Here is a 26,884-nt window from a genome sequence, read left to right as displayed (position 1 = left end):
CTGAGAATGAGAGAACGTGTGGGTTTGGGCCAAGGCCATTCAAGACCTGCAATTGGCCAGCCATTCTCCAAATACATGATGGCTCCCAACCGAGATCGGCGAAACCATTTGCGCAACCCTCCGCTGATTACAAATGCTCAAGGTTGCCCAGCGGAGACCAAGGAACCTCCCACGTGAACGGTCGACTCCTATCCACTAATAAATGCTTGTTATTTTAAGTCGCCGAGTTTTCGCGGTCCTTCGTCACGTGGCGATAGCTAACCGAGACAATGACTTCAAGGAAATCTCTGAACTTCTCTGCGCCTCAGTTTTCTCATCTGAGAAATGGATCAGCATGACTTTTCCTGCCTGCCGCAGGGAAGAGTTTTAAGATGTTATGCGAGTATAAGATTCGGCAAATATGTATTGAGTGTCTGCTTTATGACAAGCACTGGGCTAGACCCCGAGGAGTCACAGGACAGGTGGACTGTGCTGTAGGGCTACATTAAGGCCTTCTCCTTCCATCCACAGGCCAGAGTGCACACGCCTGCTGGAAAGGCAGTGGAAGGGGAGAGATCCGTGAGCTCACCTAAAAGGGCTGATGGAGGTAGCAATGGACCAGCCCTCTCATCAACTGATTCATCCCACAGATTTATATATCACCCTTACCCACTTCCCCTACTAAGCTAATAAACAGGGCTTCCCCCTGATTTTTAACTACGAGTTCTGAGGATGGACAAGAAAACGCATCCCATCAATAAACACTTCCTCGAGGATCGTGACAGTGGATTGCGACAGTCTAGGCTATGACAGATCTTACGTCCTAGCGAAGGAGGCAGAGATAAAAACGGGTTAGGGCAGCACACTGATCCTGCCTTTTCCGTCGTCCCCCACATCCAATCCATCAGCCAGTGGCTCCAAATAACTCCTGGATCCATCCACGTATCTCCAGTTCCCTGCCATTTGCCTGACCCACGCCATCGTCGTCTCTTACGGGAGCTTCCCGACCGGTCTCCGTGCGGCAGCTGGAATGTTCTTTTAAAGATCGGATCGCAGCCTTCTCTTGTTCAGTACCCTCCGGAGGGTTCTAACTACAGCTAGACTAAAACCCAGGCTTTTCACTGTGGCCTCCGAGGCCCTAGGCCTCGTGTGACCCGGCCTCTGCCCGTCTCTCTCCTTCCATCTGTTGCTTCTCTCGCCCTCTCTCACTCTGCTCCGGCCGCACTGGCCTTCTTCCTGTTTCCCCAACATTTCTATCTTGTTGGAGCTGTGGTACCCCGCCCCCCTCCCCCGCCTTTTGTCCTCTGAAATATTCTGCCCCTCTCCCCGCTATCTCTTTGTGTGAATGGTTCTTCCTCACCGTTCATGTCCAGGGGCCTTTGCACAGAACAGCTTCCTCTGACCATCCTAGCTGAGGTAGCAGCTTTCTCCCCATCACAATGCTGTATACGTCACCTTGTGTTATATTCTCCACAGTATAGAGCCAGCATCCTCCCAAACCCTGTTTATTTACTTGACAAATTGTTTGCTGTCTCTGCCCCATTGTAACATCGATCACTTTCTCTCATTCACAGAAATCTTGTCTGTTCTGTTCAGTGCCGTGTCTCCAATATGTACAAGAGATGCCTGGTGTGTACCTGGCAATACTTGGTACGTAGTAGATATTTCTTGAAAATGAATGAGCAGAGAAAGCTAAGGAGGTACCAAGAAGTGCCTAACCTCATACAAAAAAAAAAAAAAATTAGCTTCTTCCTTTGCCAAAACCTACCTGTGTTACTTCTAATAATTGCCTTGCTTCAACTGTATCAAATGTAGCTAGAAAGCAAAGTCTCAGACCTCTTAACACTTGCATAATCTGTACCCTGCTGGGTCCTGCTGGGGGAGGGGGGTTAATTCGTCGCTATTTATTTGCAACTGCCTGTACCTAACTAAACATTACGCGGCTTTGGGTTCAACTTTTTAGCTGCATTGGCTGTTGCAGAGATGTTCACATTCCTTAAAACCCTCCCAGTGAAAAGCACCGGCAGCTTTGGAGGAAAAATGTATCTCGTCGGCTTCAACAGTCAACCCAGGTGAAGAACTGGGCGTGGACAGATGCCCCATCGCCAACTTCCGCTAGGAGACATTCGGCAGGTAAGGGCCTAGCGAGTTGCTTAGTGCCACCGAACATCTGGTGGCACCGGCGAAGGGGAGAACAGTTAGAGTTTTATTCTCTTTAGCGTCCTGTTAAATTCGCCATGAAACCAGGGATGGTGCAATTGAATTATAAGAGAGCTGAGGTATTAAATAAAAAGTCTAGGAGACAGTCAAGGTGTTTGGCTCAAGGTAGACTAGATTCTAATAGGAGGTGAAGCAGGTTTGAAAGATAATGAGTAGAAAAGACGACATCTCTTTGGCTAGGGATCCACCTCATTTCATACCGGCAGGTGGGGCCGTGGGATTTGCACGTCCTGGAGAGGCGGTTTGCCCTGGAAAACAAGGTGTTTTCTTCTGAAGGGGAATCACCGGTTCTTTAAATGTCAGTGGGATCCAGGAGAGTGGCCAGACGGAACATTCGATTGGGGTTCCTTGTTTTCTTGCTTGTGGCTTTTCTGTCTGGCCTTTTGCACATTCCCCTTCGTGTCTGGCCCTTGGACAGGCTCAGCTTGTCCGATGAGGATGTTAAATTCAGGCCGGTTTCAGAGCCGTGATAAATGCACCTGGCAGGCAGGACAGACTCAGCTCGGCAACTCAGAAAGGGCAGAAATGCCACTGTCTTCACCACTTTTTAATTAAGCCCCTCTATTATATTGGGTTAGTGGAAAGTTCAGCCTTGGTCATTTTTTTTTAGGAGAGCCATGTCCCCAGGATGTTTAATAGCTAGGCCTCTGGGGGGAGGGGACAAGTAAGCCCTCATGTGTAGCATTTGCTGATTTCTGTGACATAAATATTTCCTCTGTGGCTGATTCTGAGCTGCCAAGCTAATGTCAGTGGACGTGGAGATCGTATTCTCACCAGACAGATAACTATAACCAGAAATAGCCTCAAAAGCACAAGTGACAGTAAAAGGTATAAAATCATTCAGAAACGATGAGTTTCGAGCTTTTATTATTTTTGCTTTAATATCATGTATTTCATTGTAAGTTTATAGAATTTCATTTTTAACAATAGATGTGTTTAATAATTGGCTGGCAAATATCCTGGAAATTTAGCAGTTAGTTCTGGCTACAAACTGGCTCATCATTGCTTCTTGCCCTCCTTGGGCAAGGTCAGGTTTTGGTGTCTGGGACCTAACATAGATCGAAGCATCTGTTGGTACCTCTAGTTATCAGCTCTTGTCTACAGCATACAGATTGTTGTGGAAATTCTCGTTTTCCAGGGCCTGGATATTCTGGGATGTATTTGTAGCTGGAGATCTGGGTTAGAATCATCTACCTCAAGGCTGAGAATATTCAGCCAGCAGGAATCAGCAGGGTCGCGTATGGCCAGTGTTCCTTCTGACCGATTGGGGCACAGGACGCACAGGATGGTTCTGTAGTCTCACCTCTGATCCAGCTACACCATTCCTTCTAAAGCTTGTGGAGCCGAGTACAAATCCTGTTGGGAGGTGCATCTTCGGCCGCGCAGTCCTCTTTCTTTCCTTCCTGGCACGGACGCTGCCCCCACTCAGATCACTCTTGGCTTCCTGACCCGGCTTCTCACAGGTCCTTGGGCTGCTGAGGTTCCCAAAGCATCAGCTTCAAAAGCCCTCCTCCAACCTGCTTTCAAAACACTGGAAAGGTCTATGTGGCCACAATTAACAGACGGCTCCTCGTGGGTCTCGACCTTTGATTCCGACGGCCAAGTTCACATTCCATCCCTGAGCTTGGCATCACGTGAAGCTCATACTGAGCTTCATTAGCTCCATCGAGCTGGGGACCTTCTTTGTGGGGTTATGCCAACATTGACTGTAATATTAGTCTTCTCAAGCTGTCGTAACGGAATACAGCAGACCGAGTGGCTTGAACGACAGGCATTTATTTTCTTGCAGTTCTGGAGGCTGAAGGTCCAAGGTCAAGGTTGGCTTCTTCTTGGCTTTCGGGTGGCACCTCCTTGCTGGGTCCTCATATGGCCTTTTCTTTGTGTATCTATATTCCTGGTGTCAGTCTCCTTGGCTTAGGGCCCTACCCTTATGACCTCATTTAACCTTAACTACATCTTTAATGGTCCTCTCTTCAAATACAGTCGCACCGGGGTTAGAGCTTCAGCGTAAGAATTTTGGAAGTGACACAATTCAGTGCATACCAACTACGGAGCATTTGAAATGTGGTTGGTCCCGACTGATGTGTGCTCTGAGGGTAAAATATACTCTGCATTTTTCATCGTTCATCATTTTTCATCACGTATGCAAAACAGAATGTGAAGTATCTCATTAATACTTTTGATGTTGATTGCATCTCGAATGATAATACCTTGGATAGAGTGGCTTAAGTAAAATATATTATTAGAGACACTTGCGCCAGTTTCTTTTTCACTGTTTTTAGTGCGGCCACTCAGAAATTTTAAATGACACGCACGGCTCACATTAGGTTTCTGCTGGACAGTGGGCGGCCAGAGACCCTCTGGGACAGACACGCCATTCCTCCTGCGGTCAGTGGGTGGGTATCATTCTCCGGGGCCCAGTCTCGACCCCTCCCTTAGTTCCTTTCACTCCTTTCCTTCTTCCCACCTTCTGTGCCCACACCTTCCCGCCTCCTCTTGGGCTTAGGTGTCCAGGTCCATCAAGGTGTGCTGCTGGACAGGTCAAGGGTGGAGGTGCAGGTGGACAGTGGAGAAGGAGGAGCTTCCGGATGATGGAGGTGAAGGAAGGACGTGTCTCGTTTGCGGTCTGGCTCAGAGTAGGAGACACGTAGGATGAACAGGCATTTCCATGCCGCCCGTATTACCCGCCCCCAGCACATCCTGTGCGCTTTGTGCTAAAAGAGCCCCCATCTCTTACTCTGCCTGGAGGTACTCTGCCGAAAGCCCTAGTTCATGATCCCACCTTGGATCATTCCAGGGCCCAGGAAGGAGTTAAGGGGAGAGGCAAACACATCCCATCTCACCCCACCGGGAGAAATAAAATATGGTCCTAGGCCTGAATTTGCTCGTACTGTCATGGAGGGAGGAACGGGTGGGGTGGGGACAGACACGAATGACACGGTATTCAAGGCCATTCCAGGGCCACTTATATGTGTTGCTTCGCCGGTCCTTCCGACAACCTCATATCATATTCATTTTACTGGTGAGGAAACACAGACCCAGGGAGGTTAAATGACGCCTTTAGCGTCACCAGGTAGCAGACAGCAGGGCCAGTATGTGAGACAGACTCTATCTGACTCTGCTGCCACGCTGCCAGGCCCTGGAGTGAAGAAGGAAGATTTTTTTTTTGTTTTTTCTGGAACATATAGGAACTCTCTTGAATTGAACTCAGGCCCAGAAAGGAAAGCAGAGGGAATTCTAGGCAGGGGCTTAGTATGTGCGCGGAGCAGGGATGTAGGTCTGACGCAGGTATCCTCTGGAAAGTCCAACCAGGAAATGGCCCCTTACGGGGTTACCCCGCGCTCCCCGGCCCCTCGCCCCACCCCCGCACTAGAGTCGTCTGCTTAATATTTCGGGTCAAGGGAGGCGTTGGGACTTGGACAGGAGGACTTCTGGGTGTCGCCCTGTAGCCTGCCCATCCCTGTCAGGTTGTCTGTGGGTTATTACTCCATGCTGGGCTTACTCACCGGCTTCGCATGAGGTCCTTTTTGAGATTTATTATCTCCTTGTCCATGTACTTGATGCTCTTCATTGGCGTCTCTGGGACCTGATGGGAAGCCAAGAAGTGAAAGAAGAAAGCGTTAGTACAACTGTTGCCAGTGGAACCAGGCTCAGGAAGGGGCTCACGCCTTTATCTGAGATGTCTGATCAGGGGAGGGCTTCTGGGCAGCAAAGCATCCTTCTCTATACCAAAGAGGGACCGTGTGTCATGGCGGAAATAGCAAGAGCTTTGGTGACAGGCAGACCTGAGCTCTGATCCTGGTTCTTTACAGTGATTGGCTGTGTGACCTTGGACAAATTGCTCAACCTCTCTGGCCCTCAGTTTCTTAAGGAAAACCTGGGGGGGGGCGGATAATTCCTCCCTTGTTGCGATGATTAAATTAATTGCCAAGTACCTGACTCATAGCAAGCACTGAAAAATGGAAGCTTCTATTATTAATATATTCAAAGTAAAGCGAAGAATTAAGTGTTAATAATCCTGGCCGGTGGCACAGGCAGCTGATTTGGAGAACAGAAGTTTGTCAGTGTAAAGTTCCCAAATGTACTTTTCCCCCCTCACTGCCCGCCAGCAGGATTTTATGAATGAATTATCCAGGTAATTGTTCACGTGTTTTTCTTTTCCTTTCCTATATTCATTTATCTTGCATAGCCATAGGGGAAACCTCCCAAGACTTAAACTCGTTACTCAGAAGTTGATACTAGGTCAATATAAAGAAGAGAGTTAAACTAACTGCATTGTGACATAGAAGTCATTTTTCTCAGCCACAAGTTTGGCGACACAACAAAACTATTATCTGAATTGTCCTGTCTTGAAATTAATTCCGGCGACATCGGGATTTTTTGAATGAGAGGAAATGCCCAGAAATTATGGGAAAATGAGTGCTTTTAGATGAAACTGGCGGGAGCGTGTGATGACTTTTCTGAAGGGCAGTTCATCAACGCGTAGGAAATGCTCTAAAAGCGCACCTGCCTTTAGACCTAACGGTCCTTCTGCTGTCGGGCATCCTGTGGGAACATTTCTGTATGGGGACGTAGGATTGTCAGCAAGTTGTTCACGAGGATGCTGCTTTAAGAGCACTCTTGGAAACCACCTGTATATATATCTTAAACAATCATGCATCTAAACGATAGAATACTATGCAGCAATTCAATGCAATGACGATATAATGACGTAAGTATATTTATTGATACACACACACACTCACACACACACACATACAGACACACACATACATACAGGGATGCTTGAGTTCTTTGGTATGACATGTCATACAGTACTACGGATCACGTGATTCTGTTTTCACTTTTTTTGAAAAATGATCTATGTGGATATACACACATCAAAAGGTAGGGAAGGCCACATTCCCCAAATGCAGTGTTTCTCTCCAGGGGTGGAGTTATTTCTTTGCTTATGTGAACTTCCTGTTCCTTTGCCATAAGTATTAATTATGTAATAAAGAAAAAAGGTAACAACAACAAAAAATAAGTGGCCAGGTGAGGTTTGGCAGAGGCTGGTTTGACAGAGGCCGATGTGTTGAGATGTTAGTGTTAGGCGAATCCTAAAGATTGAAGGCAGCGTGAGGACGGGTCGGGCCCTCGCTCACGGAACTCATCGCGTGGACACGTGGGCGGAGGCGCGGTATTTTCCCCCGCAGCCATTGTCGTCGCCCGCTTTCTCTGAAAATGAAATTGGGGCGATGGCACCCGTTTCTCTGGGCCTTGGAAGGGGAACGTGGAACGTGAGGAGCGGAGCCCTATCGAAGTTGAACGGCACGTGTGGCGGGGTGGCAGAATGGAGCGTGGAGAACGCGGCGGTGGGAACGGGCTCTCACTGGCCTCATTCTCAGCCTTTTTTTCTTCTGGGTCATGCACTACATGTCCTGTGTGAGGCAGCTCAGATTCTCAGATCCCCAGAATAAGATTCATAATTGCAGCTCCTCGTCCACTAACTAAAGTATACAGGATACCAAAAAAAAAAAAAAAAGTGTATCAGGGATAGCCTTGAATGAGCTCAACTAGATAGGAAACGGTGAAATCATGTATAAATTTTGTCTCTTTAGCTATTATTAGGAATGACTCGGAGTTGGCATATCTCGCTCATCTCAATCTACTGAGATGTTTCAACCTCTTGGCTGCAAACGGACGGCAGATCTATCAGTTTTCATCTTGAGGGATGGGTGAAGTGGGTGGAGAGACAGACCTCCAAGGAGGCATGCCAGATAATTTGAAATAAATGATTGAAACTCTGCTTGATGTCTCTCAGTCAAGTACTTATCACTCCGGGAGTATTTTTAAAAACTTCTATGTGACAGACATTTGCTTTTCTCTCACTCCCGATGATTTCTCTTCACCTTCCCTCTTAATATGAGTTCCCTGGTTAGGCCTCCTCACACCTTAAGAGGTACTCATGGCACCAGCAGCAGGAGTGGTCCCGAATGGCTGCGACCGAACTGCAGGGTGCATCCCCGTTACAGCCGGTGACTGGTCTGGGGGTAGTCATGTGACCCAGGTTGGGCTAATGAGATTCAGGCAGACATTTGCCAGGGGCTTCTAGCCACAGACAGAGAAGTTCTCTTTCCTCATTGACTGTGAACAGAGACCTAGGCATTCGCGGGAGTTGCTAGCAGCCTTTTGGTGCCCATGAGGGGAGCTGGCCTCCAGCTCCTTCAAGACCAAAGTAACTTTTTTTAAAAGACACTGGGAATTAAACATACTTATGAACAAGAAGAAAAAAACACTCAAATTTTCCCCACTGGATAATTTGAAATACATGATTGAAACTCTGCTCGTTGTCACAGTCATGTACCCATCGCTCTCCTAAATGTCTCGAGTTTCATTCTCCTCAAGCAACTATGATACTGTCCAAATTTCAAGCATTTCCCCCAAATCCCACCTAATGCTAGTTGCTTATGTACCAGGATCCACACTATTGTTAACGAGTGCATTTGTATTCACTGGAATTAGTGCTGACCAATTTAGAGCGGTAAAAGCCAACTTGTGTCCTCAATGTGACACAAAACTTTGGCAGGACAAGATCCTACCCACGAGCCCAGCAATTTTGTTAGCTTTGCAGTGGATTCTCAGGAAACCATTTTCATCGTGACTATTGTTTAATTACAATTATAATAAGCCGGAGGTAATAACGGGCATTGAATGAGGGAGTTCCAGTTGTCAGGACATTTACAAACATCATTTGATATTAACGCAGTTAAACGTTTACAAAGCATTCAAGAATCGACTATATCTGTAGCCTCTCTGGATGGCAGTTTTACCATATGTATGACAAGCCTTAGAAATACACTTCCTTTTACCCCAGCCATTCCACTTCTATCCAAGAAAATTATGCAGCAAGGGCGAAAAGACTTATCCACAAGGATGTCTATAAGAGCAATGTGAATAACGGTGAAAAACATCTAAATGTCCAGCAATAGGCATTAGGGGTGGGGGGAGGGGATAAATCACAATCTATCCAGGCAGTGGTATATGATACATTTGAATTCGGTGCCATTATGTAATGTTGCTTATCGATATGGAAAGGAATATAATTTCAAGTGAAAATGCATGTTACAAAACATAAAGAACTTAGATTATAGAGAGTTTTCAGATTTATATTCATAAAAGCCTATAGAAATTTCTAAAACTATGTAATGTGATATGAATAGTTTTAAAATATTGGTAAATGGCAGGGCATAAGTGTGATTATATAACAAGCTGGAAGTAAATATAACAAATTGTCAATAGCGATATTATCTCAAGATGTTTGAATTATACAGAAATAATTTTAATTTGGTTATCCTTTACCCTAATTTTAAAATAATTTACATATACTACTTGTCTAATAACATAATAATGTTTTTCACATTTGTAAAGCAATTCTGACTAATTCTACCAATTTAAGCAAAATGTAAGTTTTCAATGCTATTTTAAATTGAGTAATCTAAATGTCTGGAATGGTGTAAGGTAATAGTTTATTTTAATACACTGTATCATGCAGGGTCTAAGCAGGAAATCATAGCTAGTGCCAGGTAGTTCAGTTCAGGGAATTTAATATCGGGGAGCAGCTACAAAGTTGTTGGAAGAGCCAACAAGTCAAGTGAGGGATCTCATAGAAAGCCAGAGATTAGCAAAAGGAAGAAGCTTCTGCCACCTCCAGGGCTGGAGGGAGTAAGGGACAAGGTGGCCTTCAAAAACTCTGGAATTGGGCCACCTTGCAGAAGTTGGACTCACGGAGCAGGTGCTACCAGAAGCTGAGCGAGAGAGAGGGAGAAACACTCTGGATTCTCGCTCCCTTTAACCCTCCAGTTCCCTGCTGCGCCTCCTATTGGCTGAACCGACCTGGAAACCCGCTGGCAAGGGCGCCTGGGAAATGTAGTTTGCAAGGATCAGCCCCCTGTGGGAGGTAGGCAGTTGAAATGAGGGCTGGAAACAAATGATTATGGTTATAGCTTATGCAAATGCCTTGGCTTCTGGTTCTTACCAGCTACCTCTTGGACTATCGAGCTGGTTCCCTCCTTTAATCAAGGGTACCTTTGCAGATAGTAACTTTGTGTGTTCTTTATCTTTTGATCCCAAGCCCAGAATTTTCCAGGACTTAGATGCTTATCCAGAATGGGGACCATTCTCTCTCTCAGAATCTTTCTCAGAAGCCATATGTTTCTAGGGAATCCAGAACCCTCCTACTGCTACCAGATTTTTTTCCCCCTAGGAAGTACTGTATATTCCATATCTTTGTAGACCCCCTCCTCTTGCATCAAAACCATGAGTTCTATGCCCCATACCCTCTAGGTTCTTATTGCCGATAAAAATGAAAGAAAAATCGGTGCTAGGTATTTCTTCCCTGCTGACACTGATTAATGTGTCTCTCTACCTAGGCAACACATTTGCAATTCAACTCTACACTGAAGCTTGTATTCTGGTGGTGAAACTAACTAATGGACATTGTAGAAAACCAGGAAAAGGTTTCACAAAACAGGAGAAAATAAAAGCCAAGCATATCCCGATCACTGTCTCTTTGGATGTCCTTTGTCTTAGTTTCTGTGACTACTCCCAGCCGGGTTTCAGAAAAGCCATCTTAGGAGAGTTGACTTTAGTTTTCTGTCCTTGCTTCCCTTGGGAGTGCCCCTGGCTTTAAGAGCCTTTTCTTTTTCCACTGCTTTGCAGAGAGTGGGGACCGCCTCCATGTTTCGTTTCCTGGAACACAAAGTCGAATCTCTGCCCTGTCAACCTCTTCCCGACGACATGTGTCCTTTCTCTGACTGATCTGTAAATGGGCCCTTTGAGAGCAGGACTGTGAGAAGTGCCGCGTGATGTTCTGTCATGTATCGGGTTGAAAGCTGACAAATAAATGTGTGGTGGGGGCGGGAGCACAGACTCCCACTGAAGCCTTAGGTGGGGATGACTTTTGGGGCAGGGATACTCACGTTTACTTTTCGTGTGCTGGGACTGTTTCAAGAGGGGCGTTTGGAAGTGATTTGGTTTAACGTGACCGCTGAGAAGTTGGGGGTGGCAGGAATGGGCGGAAAGAGGTTTGTGGTCTGAGAGACCCAGGCTGGATTCCTGGCTCTGTCACTTAGACGTTGAGTAATCTTGGGCAAGTTACATACTTTCCCCAGGTTTATTTCCACACCTATGAAGTAGAGCCGAGGCTGTCTGCCAATAGCATTATTATCCACCTATGTGCCAAACATGGTCCTACGTGGATTTGTATTTGAAGTACGTGATTCCATTTAGACGTTGCCATCTTATTATTCCCATTTTATAGAGGAGCAAGCTGAGGCTTCAAAGGGTGAAAACGACATGCCGTTAAGCGGAAGAATCTGGATCTGAACTCAAGTTAAAGTGGCATTAAAGCATGTGTTCTTAACTACTACAACTTCATTCTGCCCCACCCCGATTTTGCATATTGGGGTATAAATAAAGGATAGCAGCTGCTCTGGAGTATAGATATTGCCTCCAAAGCTTGCTCACTGAATTTTGTTAGATTTCGTCATGCCGATTTTTATTTTTTTAACTTTTAACTTTTATTTATTTTTTATGGTGACCTAGAATTCTTTATGCTGGATCTTTCAGATTACTAACAGAAGAGATTCTCACTGCGATTGCACAGAGAATATTTAATTAATTTTTTAAATGATATTTATTTATTCATTTATTTAGGTTCATGAAATCCAGTAGGTTCCGAGTGTACAATTTAACAGTAAGGCATATATATATTGCATTGTGTGTTCAACATTGTCATATCAATTTTTATATGACAGAAAATCAGAATGATTTGGCGAAGATCATAGCCAGAAAGCCAGTCTTTTAACTATCTGTCATTTATAAAAGAGCGTTTCACACCCATCCTCATTTTTTCTTAAAATATGATCTCTTTCCTGCTAAAGGTACTTGGGCTGATACAGACGTCAGGGGAGCAGCCAGGGAGTTCCGTGGAGTGGTGAGGGGGAAGGGAGACTGTTTGAGGAGAGCAAGCAATAGGATTAACAAGTCTCCGACTCATTGTGGAGAAGCCGGAAAGAACATGATAGGCAGAGTGGGTAGGATCCACGGCAAGAGTAGACGGATGAGCCCAGAGAGCTTAGCTTGCCTATCGAGATTTCAGCTTTTGGTGGTTTTATGGTGGTGATGGGCGCTTCTTTTGGAGAGAGTTATGTTTTTTTTTTTTCCTGTTATGAAGATATAATGCAGATACCTACCCATGTAGGTATAACCTGGAATGAGCGACCTCATTCACATGCAGACCCTTCAAGATGAAATATGATGAAATATGCTATTGAATTCTTTCTCTCCGCGGAGGGTGGGGTACATCCTTGAGAGAATACTTTGATTCGACCTCCCTTTTTTTTTTTTCCTCATGTTCTTATGGACCCAGGAGAAAGGAGGTTTAAGAATTGGTGGGCAGAGGTGGTGGAGAAGGCATCTCATCTTGAGGGGAGATGAGTGAGTCCTCTGCTGAGAACCTAAGGGCAGAACAGGTAGCAGAAATCCTCTGGGGGAGGAGAGGGATGAGCGGAGTCCCTGGAAAGAAAGCTTTTGATCTCTGGCTCCTGGCATGATGCCTGGTCCCGTGTTCAATCCACTGTTGCTGAATGTATGAAGGGGTGACTGTATCACAGTCCCAAGGTTAAACTCCACAGGCTAATGATTAATTACACACGGAACGAATTACCTACATAATGGTGAGGTCTGGTGGACGCCGCCTGAACTAGCATAGGCCCACTTAGCGTCACCGGCGATGGGACGAGCTTATATCACGTGGCCCCTGAAGTGACGCACTTGGGAGGACACAGCATCACCTGCATCATCTTCCTGTCCCAAACGCCCAGTCCGGATCTGATCGTGGAGAAACGATCGTAAAAACCGAGGGTCCTTCTCCAAAATCAGTGGCCTGGGCTCCTGGAAAATGCCAACGCCCGTGGAGCCTCGGGGAGGCAGGCGCCGAGCCGTCAGATGGGGTGACTAGGGGTGGAGGCCTTTCTTACATCGTTTTATTTAATCCTCCCGCCCACCTTCGTGAGCTCTCCTTATCCCTGTTTTATTGAAAAGGAAACCAAGGATCAGAGAGGTTAAGCCACTTATTCAAGGTCACACAGATAGTAAGTGGTAGAGCTCAGCGTCTGTCCTGCATTCCTCGGCACCCTCTCAAAACCTTATCTAACCTAGGGGGTCAGCTGACTATGGCCTGCTGTGGGCTTTTGTCAGTGGAGGTCTTACTGGAACACACTCACCCTGCAGCAAACTGAGGGGATTGGTTTCCCCATCTATAAATAAGGGGAGTGGACCCGAGACGGAGAGGTCAGTCCGGTGGCCTGCATGATCTGTTCGATCTATGCAGTAGTTACAGTTATTCGGCATTCATTTCCTACCTGCAGAAACCACGATCTTTCAGACACACCCAGCTATCTAGCTGTGCAACATAAAAAGTTGCAGAAAATGTGGAGTGTGCAGGCTTCTTTGAGAGAGAGATGGGGGGATGGGAGGAGGGCGTGTCCACATCTCCCAAACTGACAAGTTATTGTGGAATTGCTACACCTCAGCACTGTGCCAAGCTTTGTATGCCTTCACTCTCATTCGCTTCTTCCAACAACCCAGTGAGGCAGGGCTTAATAAACCCGTTTTACAGAAGGAGAAATGGAAGCAGGGGAAGTCATTCAAGGTCACATAGCCGGTCAGCTGTCAGAGCCAAGACTAGAGCGACAGCGTGATGGTTGTTTTATGTGTCAACGTGACTGGGCTACAGAGGACTCAGGTATTTTGCCAGGTGGTGTTCTGATCGTTTCTCTGAGGGTGTTTTCGGATGAATTTAACATTTAAATCGCTAGGCTGACTGGAGCAGGATGCTCTCCCTAATGGGGCTGGGCCTCACCCAATCGGTTAAAAGCCCGAAGAGAGAAAAAAAGGCTGATCTGCCCCCAGTAAGATAGAGCTTCTCTTGCCTGACTGCCTTTGAGCTGGGACATCAGATTTTTTCTGCTGTCGGACTTGACCTGAAACATTGACTATTCCTGGGTCTTGAGCCTGCGGCTTTCAAATTAGAACCTACAGGATCAGTTCCCCTGGTTCTTAGGACTGCAGACTCAAACTACAACTATACTACCAGCTCTCTTGGGCCTCCAATTTGCCAACTGCAGATCTTGGGACTTTTCAGACTCCACGGTTGTGTGAACCAGTTTCTAATAATAAGTCTCTTTATGTCTTTATCTGTATATCTATATCTACCGTCTATATGCATCCTATTGGTCCTGTTCCTCAGGATAACTCTAATAACATCCAGTCTCCTTGTATTTAAAACTTGGTTCCTCAACCATTAAGCCTCCTTGAAAATACAGTCTCTTCCAGTTTTTCATGTCAGAGGGAAAGACAGTGATTCCATTATTTGTTTCTTAAATCATCCCTGTTTCCTAAGGCTGGCGATTGGTTTGCTGAGAAGAAAGACGAGTGTGAAAGATGGATACTGGAGAAACACAGAAAGAGAGGATGGGTGGTTCTAGTTAGTAAAGGTGGAGTCATATTTCGTGGATGGTGGGCACGGACAGAGCTTAGGGCCGGGGAAGGGAGGAACTGACATCCAGGAAAAAAAAAAAAAGTACAAGTTTAAAGGATAAGGATGGTTTTATTGGTTTTTCTTCCATGGTATGCATTGTAACCCTCCCCTCCTTGTCTTCCGCGAACCTTCCAGTGAAATCTACCTTAGGCGCTGGCATTTTTGAAGTGGGAGTTGTGCTTTGGGGAGCTTCACAAGGCGAGCCAGAGGTGGGGGCGTGACGGGTACGGGGGGAGAATTGGATGGGGATTCAGTCCCGACTTATTGCTCCACGAGTTGTGTGACACCAGGTCAGCCACTTCCTCTGTACCTCAGGGCTCCCACCTGGCACCTGCTCAGCCTTCATCCCAGAATTGCGAGGGGACTAAGTAAGAGGCATGCTTGGACCGTAGGGGCTTTGTGAGCCAAACACACCAAGGAAATGTTACTACCGTCTCTATATCATGAGTATCCGGAGTTTTTACAAAGTGGAATCATTAATCATCCATGAAAAATATAACGTGAGATTAGGAAAATATTCCCAGATACACTCATTAAGGGCTGCTTAAGGCTGTCGACAAGCCTCAGATCGTCAACAACGGTGGCGATGCAACAATGCAACAGTAGGTGGCGCTAGATGCCATGGCTTTCAATCACGTCCCCGTTTCCCACCTTTCTCACGTAATGGAGATGGAAATTGGCTACCAGCATCATGAGCCCCCCGTTAGCTCTTGGATTGAGCTGGCATGCCGTCAGCTAATGTGCTATTCACCCAGTTAAAAAAAAAAACAACTTTAATCAAATACATCGATCTCATAAGCTCTTTTGAAAGACCAGATATAAAGGGCCAGCGGTCCAGCTGCTGGGCACCAGTGGCCAATGGGAAGCCGTGTGGGCTGCTGTCCATTGTCCTGGCAGAGCTGCAGGACACCGATTGACCCCAGACTGTAACAACCACCTTGCCAACGAACAGTACTTCTGTTTGCTAACTGCGACAGCATCTAACTATTCAGCACCGTCCATGTGTCTGGAAATGTACTAGGCCAGAGATGGCACCTGGGCTTCAATCTGAGTGCCAGCTTCCATCTACCCGTTAGTAGCGGTGACTGTCTGGAGCTCCCGGCCATCCAGAAAAGAGTCCTCCGATTGATTAGCGAGGTCTGTCATGGTCTCAGAAAGGAAAAGCAGCGTGATAACACACACTCGCCATTTCCCTGCTGGGCATTCGACCTGCCTGTTGTCACTGAGTTCTGATGACCGCCCCCAACGTTAAGTGTTGTCATTATTATTATTCCTATTTAATGACTGAGGGAGCTGACACCCAGATAAATTGTCTGAGGTCACCCAGCGGGAAAGAAGGAAATCCGAAGTTCAGCCGGTCCAGTTGACCGTAGGACTCGCTTTATCACTTCCTGCACCACAATCGACTTCCATTCTTGAAAATGAAACAAACAAACAATTTGGCAGCTCGTCCTAGAGAAATGAGACAAGTCATGACCCAAGAAAGTCAGTCATTCTCCTTCCGTATTGTCAGTATCCTGGCGGGGCGCACGTGTGGGTTAGGGGATGGTTAAGTCCCCATGTGACTTCCATTCCTTTTCTTTCTCCCTGGAAGAAGATGAAGTAGAGACCTTTTTGCAAAATCTTAGTGAACCCCTGAAGGTCCAAAGAAACTCAGCCTCCTATCGGTTAATAACTAGTGACTGCATTTTCCACACGAGAAGCAGAAACAGAGCCAAATTTAAGCCAGCGGTACCGGAGGAGAGCGCCAAGATGCAGACGAGCCGGCGGGGCTCGGCTTCTTCTGAGAACGAGCCTTCCCGCGACTCCAAGGCTGCTGCGACATCAGTTCTCTGAGGCCGTCTGCGGAATGCCATGCAATGGCACGTTACGTGGACCGCGTCATGAGCCTGGGGGAGGAGCAAGGCCAGCTCGAATGTTTCTTAGATGCCTGCTGTGAGTTAAAAACTGGCCTGGATGTGACACCAAACAAGCCGCCATTACTGTCCTCAAGGAGCTCGCAGTCCAGTGGAGGAGACAGTCATGACACAGAATTCAACTACAGTGCGATAAAATGCGGGCACCAAACCCTGGGCTGAAGGTTCAGAGGTGCAGACTGAGCCGAACGCAAGGAGTGGGGTGGTGGGGGCGGGGGGAAGTGTTTCAAACAGAGGGGATCGTGATGAGCTGGACGAAGAGCGTGATGGGGATGGGAGGGCATCAGCCGCGAAGGTTCCTCTGACATCCCCACACAGGCAAAGCCAGCAAAATCTGCTGGCGAGCCACGAGAAGCCACTTCAGCAGAATACGTTTAGAGATGAAGGCCCTAGCTAAGGACCGAAGATGAAGCATTACGTTGTATTTCCATTTTATTTTATTTTTTTATTTTATTTTAGTTTTTTTTTTTTGAACAGGTAGCATTTTTCAGATGATTTAAAAACATGCAAAATAATGTGCAGTTAACAAGGATTACTTCCACCGTGTCCCCGAACCGTTCATTTCATTAGTGGTACCAAGTTCTTGTGTATCCTACAGAGATCTGACGCTTTAATAAGCGCACACACACACACACACACACACACACACACACACACTTCATCCCTACCACGAGCATCCCCTTTTTCACACAAATGGCAGTATTGTTTGTGCTCCAGTTTCCCCCACATAACAGATATACCGGGGAGAGCGTCGGAGTGTTGTGGGTACATAGGGACCAGAGCCAAGCTCTCGAGCCTTTGGAGCTGGATCTGGAACTGGGATCGTGAATGGTGCCTGAGAGGCAGTTATCTGATGTATGGATCCGAGCTCGAGAAGAGGATGGAATGGGAGAATAAGGTCTGAGGCGCTGATCAAGTGTCGGAGAGGGAGGCGAGAGCAAGGAGTCTGGGAGGGAGGGAGGGAGAGAGAGAGAGAGAGAGAGAGAGAGAGAGAGAGAGAGAGAGAGACACAGAGATCACTGCTGCCCAACTGCCATCTTAATTATGGTGTTCAGAGACCCCTTGAGCCAGAGGCCCCCAGGTAAGCTACAGAAGCTACGAGCTAATAAATATTTGCTGTCTGAAGCCACTGAGTCTTGGAGAAACTTGTTACATAGCAATAGATAACTAATATACAGCCGCAGAGGAATAAACTCTACACAGGAAACAGCGGGTGATTTGGGTTACATAAACTCATTTAATTTCTCTTTAGGGCCTGGTCACAGGATTAATGGAACTGCTTTGACCATATAGAGCAGCCCTTCCTGTTGGTGAAGAAAACCCTTGGGGTGTGAATTGGCTCCGGCATAACTTGGGTGCAACAAGACATTTCATAACTGAGTGAGCACAGGAGAGAGTTAACTGCAGTATTGAAAAGCACAGACTTGGGAGCCAGAGAGAGTTGCATTCGAATCCCAGCTCTGCCTCTTGCCGTTACTTTGGGCCAGAGCTATAAGAAACACATGTTCTTAAATGTCCATTTTACAGGTTAAAGAAACAAACAAACAAACAAACAAAGGCATGGCGGGGTAGAGTCAAGGCTACACAGTCAGGGAAAGAGATCCCAGTGATGATCACTGAATAAACTGTTGAGTTGTCTGCAAAGTAAGTAAATAGAAGAACAATCTGGGACTCTCTTAATTGGTGTGTATACACATATGTGTTTGGACAGAGACTCTATCTTATCATTTTTATTTTCCAAGTACACTTGGCAATTTGGCCTCGAGTGTTATCATCATCACACACACACACACACACACACACACACACACACTCACTCGCTCTACCTGGATGGGGGCCTTCATGCCAAGTGCAGCCGGAATATTCCCTTCCATGGCCCCAGATGCCCCTTGGTGTCCTGCGCCAGCCCCCTGGGCATTGTGGTGACTGGTCTGGCACCTCTCATGATGAGCAGATGTTTGTTCCCAGCTGTCTCTGGAGTGATAATTCCAGCCAGTGTGTTCCGGACAAATGTATCCGATGCTGCAAAGGCTTCCTATTGGTGAAGGAGCTTCACAAACACAAAACAAAACTGCCACCGCGATGCCGCTCATCATCTCTCCATCCCTGGAGGAAGGACGAATTCCCCAGTGTGTCAAATCCTTTAGTGGCTTCAGCCCGAGGGTCAGTGGGGGAAGGCAAGCGGGCTGAGGTTTGAGCGCCAAGGCTCTGCATATATTCGCAAGGTTAAAAGAAAATCGAGAATCAAGCAGCTTCCATTTAATATATATATACTATTTGGCGTATCCCTTTAGGATGTTTCACATTCACATTTTTAACGTAACATTTAAAACCATCGATTCAAGCGGCCATTATGCTTACGTTGTAAATTGCGTTCTCTCTCTCCTCTAAATGCTAGCCTCGCAATGCATGCAGGGAGCGTGACCTCGTCGCGCTGCGCCTTTGGTCTCTGGCATGATCCCAAACACAGAGTGGTTCCTTGGCAGTTACTTGCCGAGTGAGTGGACGAGTGTGTGAAAACAGAACCGCCCCATCCGTCGATGTTCAGCTTTTAGACTCGACTCGTAGACAAAGCCTAGAAAGCTGGATTATGGGTCCAGAGCAGAAGAGGGGCGTCTGCAGTCTTGACAATGCAAAAGTAGTCGTAAAAGACCTGCGGAGAGCTGATGAGCTAATCTCTTCTACGAAGTAAGGGGGTCGAAGAAATGCACCGTACTCTCTATGGCGAATGGGGTGAGAAATGCACGTCTAACGTAGTTTTTTTAAGACAATTGTTTTTAGAGCAGTTTTCGGTGCCCGGCAAAATTGAGCAGAAGGTGTAGAGAGTTCCCACACGTCCCCTACCCCCACACGCGCACTGCCTCCCCCATTGTCAACACCGCCCACCGGAGGGAACACTGGTTACGACGGATGAACCTACGTGGACACATCGCGATCACCCAAAGTCTAGTGTACGTTAGGGTTCACTCTTGGCGTTGCACATTCTGTGGGTTCGGACACATGTTATAAAGACATGTCGCTGTCATGGTAGTGTCATGCAGAAGAGTTTCACCGCCCCGATGATAATATTTTTAAAAGTTACAGAATTAATCAGTAGAGGAACGAAAGGTAACGCGAGCTTTGGGGGGACGGGAGTTGGGGGTAGGGAGCGTGTGAGGATGCCACGGGGCCGGATCCTCATCTTTCCAAGAGCAGAAAGTCATCAAAGTCTGAAATGTATACAACTGAGAAGTTGAGATAAAACTTAAAGAATCTGGGGACATGGACCACTGGGTGAAGCAGCTGAAAGTGTTAATAAGAGTGGGTGCTGGGGAATGGCATCGAGAGTGAGAAGTGGGCAAGGAAGAGCGACCCCTTCTCTTTGGCAGAAGACTTTCCACTGCTGTTTTTCCTTTTTAACCTGTGTATGTTCTACATTAACTTAAAAAAAAAAAGTGACAGGAATTCGAGAGCTCTAGTTGGCATAAAAACACAGAGCCCCGCTTTCTTCCCACAAAAATTAATAAGCGCGAATATCCATTCTCAATTCGGAGTCAAGACAAAATTAATTTGGAAAAGAAAATACAGCCGGGGAGCAGAGTTAGCAACCTCAGGAAATTCAGGGAAACGTAATTGAGTAAGAATTATCTCTTTAATTACTTCTGACCAAATCAATAACAACGCTGCATGAGAAACCACTGTCGCCACCAATGAGTATCAAGTTGCTGAGAAACTAATTGGGGTTCAGACTTGTTTGAAAAAGCAAAACACCTCCCTTCTCATCGTTAGCAAACATGGTTCGGGTAAGGGAGGGGTCAGGGGAGGCGGGAGAACTCTGTGGCTGGCAGCGTGGGATAGAGAAAATAATAAGCTAAACCTGCTTATTATTTTTAAATGAGAAAGCCCGGACAGAGAGCCTGTCTTCACGGAAAGCGCGGATGCCCCGGAGAGTGTCAGACATTTGTTTTCATGCTGTCCTGGGGCTAAACAAGGGAGAAGCCAGTTCCTTGTGCAAATTAGAGGGAGGTGAGCAAGCATGTGTGTTTTCAGACCGTGAGATTCTAGATGGGAACTGCCAAGATTTCTGTAAAACCATCGTGTGCCTTTGGTGGGGAGATGGCAAGGTCCTTGTTCCAAAGGAGTCCCTCTGGGCGTACCTCCTAGATCTTTCTGGGACATGGTATTTGGGCAGGGTTGAGAGCCTCTAGCTACAGCTGAGATTCGAGTGTGCCCTATTTGCCTAACCTCGTGCAGGTTCACCTGCCTCTGTCACCATTAGCATCTCTTGACAATCGTTAGGGCCTTCTCACTTCCCTCTCACACTCTATGCCTTGCTCCTGGTTCTTCTGCCCCTCGGACATGTCAATGAATTATCCCCACCGTCCAGGACATATTGGGTAGATATATGTATTTCATTCATTAAAGGCTTACTGAGCCCATCCGAGGGTGCCAGCCCAGTGTTAGGTCATATACACCCTTCCTGGAGCCACCTCTCAGAGTCTCATGGGGGCAGTCAGACAATTAAGCAGATTACCGTAATGCCACATAGGCTGTGGTGGGAGTGAGCTTGGGGACTCTCAGCCTAAGCAAGGACAGAGGGGCAGTCAGGGATGGAGGAAGTGACTTCTCTGTCCAAGTTGAGAAAGTGATTTCTCCGACCTAGTCCATTCTTGAAGGACTAGGTGGGGTCTAAAAGAAGAGGAAGGAGAATGGTGTTCCAGGCGGAGGTCACGGCACGTGCGATGGAGGACTTGAGGCTAAAGATGGTTCAGTCCAAGTGGATGGAGCACACGGATGGGGCAAGGAGGGGCATGGTGAGGAAGGAGAGGCAGGTACCATAAGCTGAAGCTGAAGCTAGATTTACCTACGGATTCTTGCTTGCCTGAGACAGTTTTCTCTTTGGCTCAGGCCACTTTGAATTGGGTTTCTGTATCATTTGCGATTAAAAGGGTCTTCTTGACCATGATTTTGTTAGCACATCGCGAATATTTTTGTCTAGAGGATCCCAAACTACTCCAGGAGAGTTATGAAATTTCCCTGTGCCTAAACCAAAATCCATAGGAGGTCATTTAGAGTCATCAGAGGCCGTCAGAGTCGACAGATTACCCAACGCAACCCTCCACCACATGGAAGATCCACGAAAATGGCCATCTCTTGGGTGCTTACTAAGCGCTCGGTGCTGCTGTAGGCGGTTTACCTGTATTAACTCATTTCGCCCTTGCAACACAGTTCCTGGGATAGGACTGTTATCAGCTTCATTCTACACATAGGAAGTGGAGTTACAGAGAGGTCAAGTACATTTCCCCAGTGACGTGACAAGGGACAGAGGTGGTGGTTCCAAAGTCTGTACTCTCCCTGCTCCAATAGCGTGTAAGTGACCCGAGAGCCAGGGAAGCTGAGAATTTTCCTAAGGTCACACAGCAAAGCAGCAGAAGGCACAGAGCGAGAATGCAGAAGTCCTCACTTCCCAGCATGCCAGCCGCAGGTGCAATGCGTCCAAGGCCAGGGGTGTGACATTTGGAGTCGCATAGACCTGAGTTCACTGGCCAGGGTCTTTGGCAAATATGATACCTTTATTTTTATTTTTATTTTTATACATATATTTTTTTACTTGTATTAGCATTTATTTGATGCTGAATTTACTCCCCAGGCCGTACGGGTTTGGTTCTTCAGTTTCTTCTACAGCACCTCGTGGAGCTTCGAGTTTCCTCATGCACAGAGGCTGCCGCATCCAGTTTCTTGTGATGAAGATTCAGTGTGCCCCCGTGTCCTCAGGACAGAGCTGGTTTATGGGGTGTCCCAATCGTTGTTAATGTAATCGTTATAATTAATAAGCTGTGCTGTTAATGAAGGTGTAAAACGCAGGTGATCTGCCACATGACCACGGGCAAGTCACTGAATTACAGTGGCCGTTGGTCCCCTCGGTAAAGTAGGGTTATTATCTGCCCTTTACTCATGACACCAGCACATTATGAGGATTAATTAGAAGCTTTATAATGTGCAGTGCACGACGATGCTCTATAAACATGGAGATGTGATGGTTGAATATTTATATAATTCCTATTACTGAAGATCTTGTATTGCTTTGCTGATGTTAAAAAAAAAAATCCAGTTTTCCAAAGGTATATAGATTTGAGTTGAATCAAAGAAGATGAGGCTTTTATTATCTGTCTGCCAACTAAATAGGACTGGGCACCTGGGCATTGGCAGGCTGAGTACAATGCCAGAGTCTTGGGAGTATAGAAGGAGACGCTGAGATTGTGGGGCCGTCTCTTCCTTTAGGTTTGAGCTCCTTCAGGGCTAAGACTGAATCATGTCCTCCAGTGGCTCACCAGCATTGAACACAGAGCATGACATGCAGCAAGCTCAGGACTGATGCTTTGTGACGAGGAAGATGGACAGATGGATGGATGGATGGATGGATGGATGGATGAACAGACAGATGGATGGACAGACGGATGGGTGGGTGGATGGAATTGTTAAACTCTTGGTGATAGGAGATTAGGTGGTTATGGCCCCAAATACTTGGGCCAGAGTAGATGGGGAGGCACTCTAGTATTGGAGAAAAGGCCACTTAGGCAGTGTGACAAATCGGAAACGGGTTTGGTAGCGCTCGGACCTGGGTTACCAGCTGTGTGACCTGGGGCTTGGATTGAACCTTTCTGTCTTCATCTGAAAGTGATAATACTATCCATTAGGATGCTTTGAGCTAAAAGTAACAGGAAACTCCAGCCACCCTTGCCGAAACACTAAGGAAGTTTATCATTTTATGTTAGAGGGAGTCCAGAGTAGGATTCAGGATTGGCTTAGGGGTTGTGTCTTGTCAGTGAGCTGTCCAGAGTCAACTGTCCACAGACTCAGCTTCATCCGTGGACGTCTTTCTTTCAGGTTTGTAACGTGGCTGCTGGTGGCACTCGGGGTCAAGGCTTCTTTCCCAGAAGCCTCTGGCAAGTCTCTTTTCATGTTTCAGTGGCCTGAATGATCTTGAACTTGCCCATCATTTGAATTAGTCATTGGCTAAGTGAATAAGATTGCTATGAACAGACCAGACCCATGCTGCTCAGACTGTGGCCCTTGGACCTTACTATACCTTCAAATTCATGGGCCGTGTACAAGACCAGGACCCCTGGGGGTGCGGCCCAGGAATCTCTAACGAGTTCTCCTGCAGATTCCTATGCCTGCTGAAGTCTGGGAACCACTGGGTTAGACCACTCAGCTTGATGGATTTTGATGAGTCGACCACAAAATGAAAATAACGCGAACCTTAGTGTATTGTTATGGAAATAGAAATTACGAAGTAGGTGCATGATAGCTTTTGGCTTCCTCCTTTTCTTTCCTTCTCTAGTGATGTCTAAATATTTACTCTTCCCCGTTAATTGCTCCTTTACCCCCACACCAAGGTGCCAAATATCTTCATGCTGCTCTGACCCGTGGAAGCCGACCTGCAGACTAGTTTATACTAGGAGGGGAGTGACATGAAGTATCATTGAGCCTAGTAGCATTTTCTCTCTTGAAAATGGGAGTGCAGGGAGCAGGCAAGCAATACTTAACCCAATGGTATGATTTCAGGTAGGTACTAGATTCAGTGTTTTGGGAATGTTTTAAGATGAGACCATGATGCTCTCTCCTCAGATGATACCCCAGAGGCACCCTCTTAAGCTGGCCTCAACCAGGGGACCAGCTGGCTGGCCAGGATGCCCAGAGGCAAAGGCAGATGAGCAGAGGAAGCTGTGGGGTGAGGCGGGGCTGGGGTCAGTCAGGCTGATGGCATCGCCCTTGCCCCGCCCTTAGGGCCTTTAGGGAGGGACATAGCGCCTCTTGAGGCTTTGATCTTCGAATCTGCCAGTCCCAGATTCCCTTGGGAGAATAATAATAATTAAAAGGAAAAAAACAAAACAAAACCCTGCAAGTATTAAAAAGAAAAAAATATACTTAAGCAGACACCAGATGAGACCTGGGCATGACAGGCTCTGTTGGCAGAGTTGCCTGATTCAACATCCGGATCCGCACATGGGGCTAAAAGCGGGGGTTGGAGCGGGGGACACTAGCCACTCGTTCGAAGGAACTTTATTCTGAATAAACTAGAACTGGAACGGTCCCTTGACCCCCAGAGAAGAAAGGCTTTTTTATCGAACAGACGGGAGGGCAAGAGAAATGTTGGCAGGAGGATGGAGATTAATTAAGCTGGAGCCCTAGCTCCTCACTTGGCAGGAGCACATCCTTCTGAGTCCTGTGTGCATCTCCCTTGGAGCCACCCACAGACAAGGGTGGCCACCCTAGCTTGTCATCCACGCTTCCAGAACTGGTTCTTAATCCCACCCTAAGAGCTCGGAGATTCCTTCTTTTAGGATCAAGATAAATTGGGGCCACTTGAATGGATCAAATTTTCATAACCTGCTCCCCTAATCTTACATATCTTTCTTAATGTTGACTGCTTATTATTATTATTGATTATCATTATTATTATTATTATTATAAAAACCTGCCTTTCTCATCACATGGCCCTGGATTCCGGTTCAGCTTCACCATCATGAGACCCTGGGCATGTAATAACCTTACTGAGCGTGTTCATAAAATGAGGACATCCATAAAATGGCTTTTTCCCCCCCCCAGAGACATTGCGAGAATTATAGCTAATGAATTCAAGGCATCTCACATAGCACTTGGCATTTAGTGTGTGCTTAATAAATGTTGGCTATTAAGACAATTATGAGCTCTCCTAATAAGCTCCTCAGCTCCTGAAGGCCCTGTCTAAACTGCACCTTGCTAGAAAGAGCCGGTTCGCACTAAAACAATTTTACGAATATAAAGGGATCCTCGAGACAGATGATCTGAGTTACAAAATCCTGGTTTCACCACTTAATAGCATCTGAGACCACGTCCCTCAGTAAACAGGGGAAAAAGTGGACAATTTGATCTTCCACGTCCTTTCTAGTGGGTCATTACCCCCTTCGTCCCCTTGAAGAAAGAGCCACATGAACAAGTCCTTGATGTGATGGGTCCCTTGTCTACTGCCACATCCGGGCCTCATTCTCTCTCTGTGGGGCTGGCTTCTTGGTCAGGTTCTTATGGACATTCTTGCCTCTTCACAATCTCTAGTGGGTCGAGTAGTGTCCTGCCCCAAGTTCATGCCCACCTGGAGCCTCGGAATGGGACCGTTTTGGAAATAAGGCCTTTGCGGATGTAATTAGTGAAGATAAAGTCGTACTGGGTTAGAGCAGGCCGGAAACATAGTGGCTGGTGTCCTTATAAGAAAATAAGAGGACAGCAGAGAAGAAGGGCATGGGAAGGGGGAGGCGGGGGTTGGAGTGGTGTATCTACAAGCCAGGGGTGCCAAAGATTGCTGGCAACTGCCAGGAGCTAGGAGAGAGGCGTGGAATCAATACTCGCCGAGAGCCTCCACCAGGGGCCAACCTTTTAGATATCTGGATTTTGGATTTCTGACCTCCTGAGTGGTGAAAGGGAAATATCTCTGTTGTTTTAAGCCACCCAGTTTGTGATCCTTTATTGTGGTGGCCCTAGGAAATGAATATACCATCTTTCTATAAAATAAACCGTTGCTACCACTCTCAGTTTTGCAGGTTATTCTATAGAGCCTTTCGGGGCTGCCTCTTCTGGCTGCACCTCTACCAATGTACACTCTGTCTCCCTGTCACTCTAAAATGAACTCCTCTGAAACATGAGTACTCCTGGGAACATGTTATGTCTCCTGCAAGAAATGCCCTTTCTCTCCTCTCCCACTTGGAAAACTGCTCATCCTTCAAGACTCGACTTAAACATCACCGCCACCGTGAAGCCTTCCCAACCGCCCCCTTCTTCACTTGCCTCTCTGCCGACCAAGTTAGTTGTGCCTCTGTTTGTTCCCTTAGCATGTTGGACAAGTCTCTCTCCTTGGGATACTGAGCTCGCGCACTAAAGTTATTTGCTGGACGCATTTGCTTCTGTACCAGTTGCGAGTTCCCGGGATCAGATGGTCTGGTGGTCGTAAGGGATCGTAAGCGATCGATGAATGTTGCGGGTTGACTAAATGGCTCTATGGAACGTATAATGAAAGGGGGAGGGAACTGATGTCATTTTCCAAGAGATGCAACAGCTGGGAGTTGGCGGAGCATACGCAAGGAACTAAAGGACAAGAAGGACCGAGATAATCCACGTCCCTGAGCAGTCCTGGGAAAACCAGTTGCCCGTGTTGTCAGACATGCCATGA

The 26,884-nt window shown here is 46.8% G+C and overlaps 1 protein-coding gene across 1 annotated transcript in view; it reads right to left on the bottom strand.

The window, feature by feature from the left end:
• CCDC60 (coiled-coil domain containing 60) overlaps positions 1-26,884 on the bottom strand; it is a 132,892-nt gene that overhangs the window by 65,772 nt on the left and 40,236 nt on the right. The window contains exon 2 of the mRNA XM_016149549.2: positions 5,706-5,785. Within this exon, the coding sequence (XP_016005035.1) occupies positions 5,706-5,785 (80 nt within the window). The remainder of the gene's footprint in view (positions 1-5,705; positions 5,786-26,884) is intronic.

Source organism: Rousettus aegyptiacus, unplaced genomic scaffold, assembly GCF_014176215.1.
Source record: "Rousettus aegyptiacus isolate mRouAeg1 unplaced genomic scaffold, mRouAeg1.p scaffold_m13_p_5, whole genome shotgun sequence".
Lineage (NCBI taxonomy): Eukaryota > Metazoa > Chordata > Mammalia > Chiroptera > Pteropodidae > Rousettus > Rousettus aegyptiacus.
This window is presented reverse-complemented; position numbering and strand designations above follow the sequence as displayed.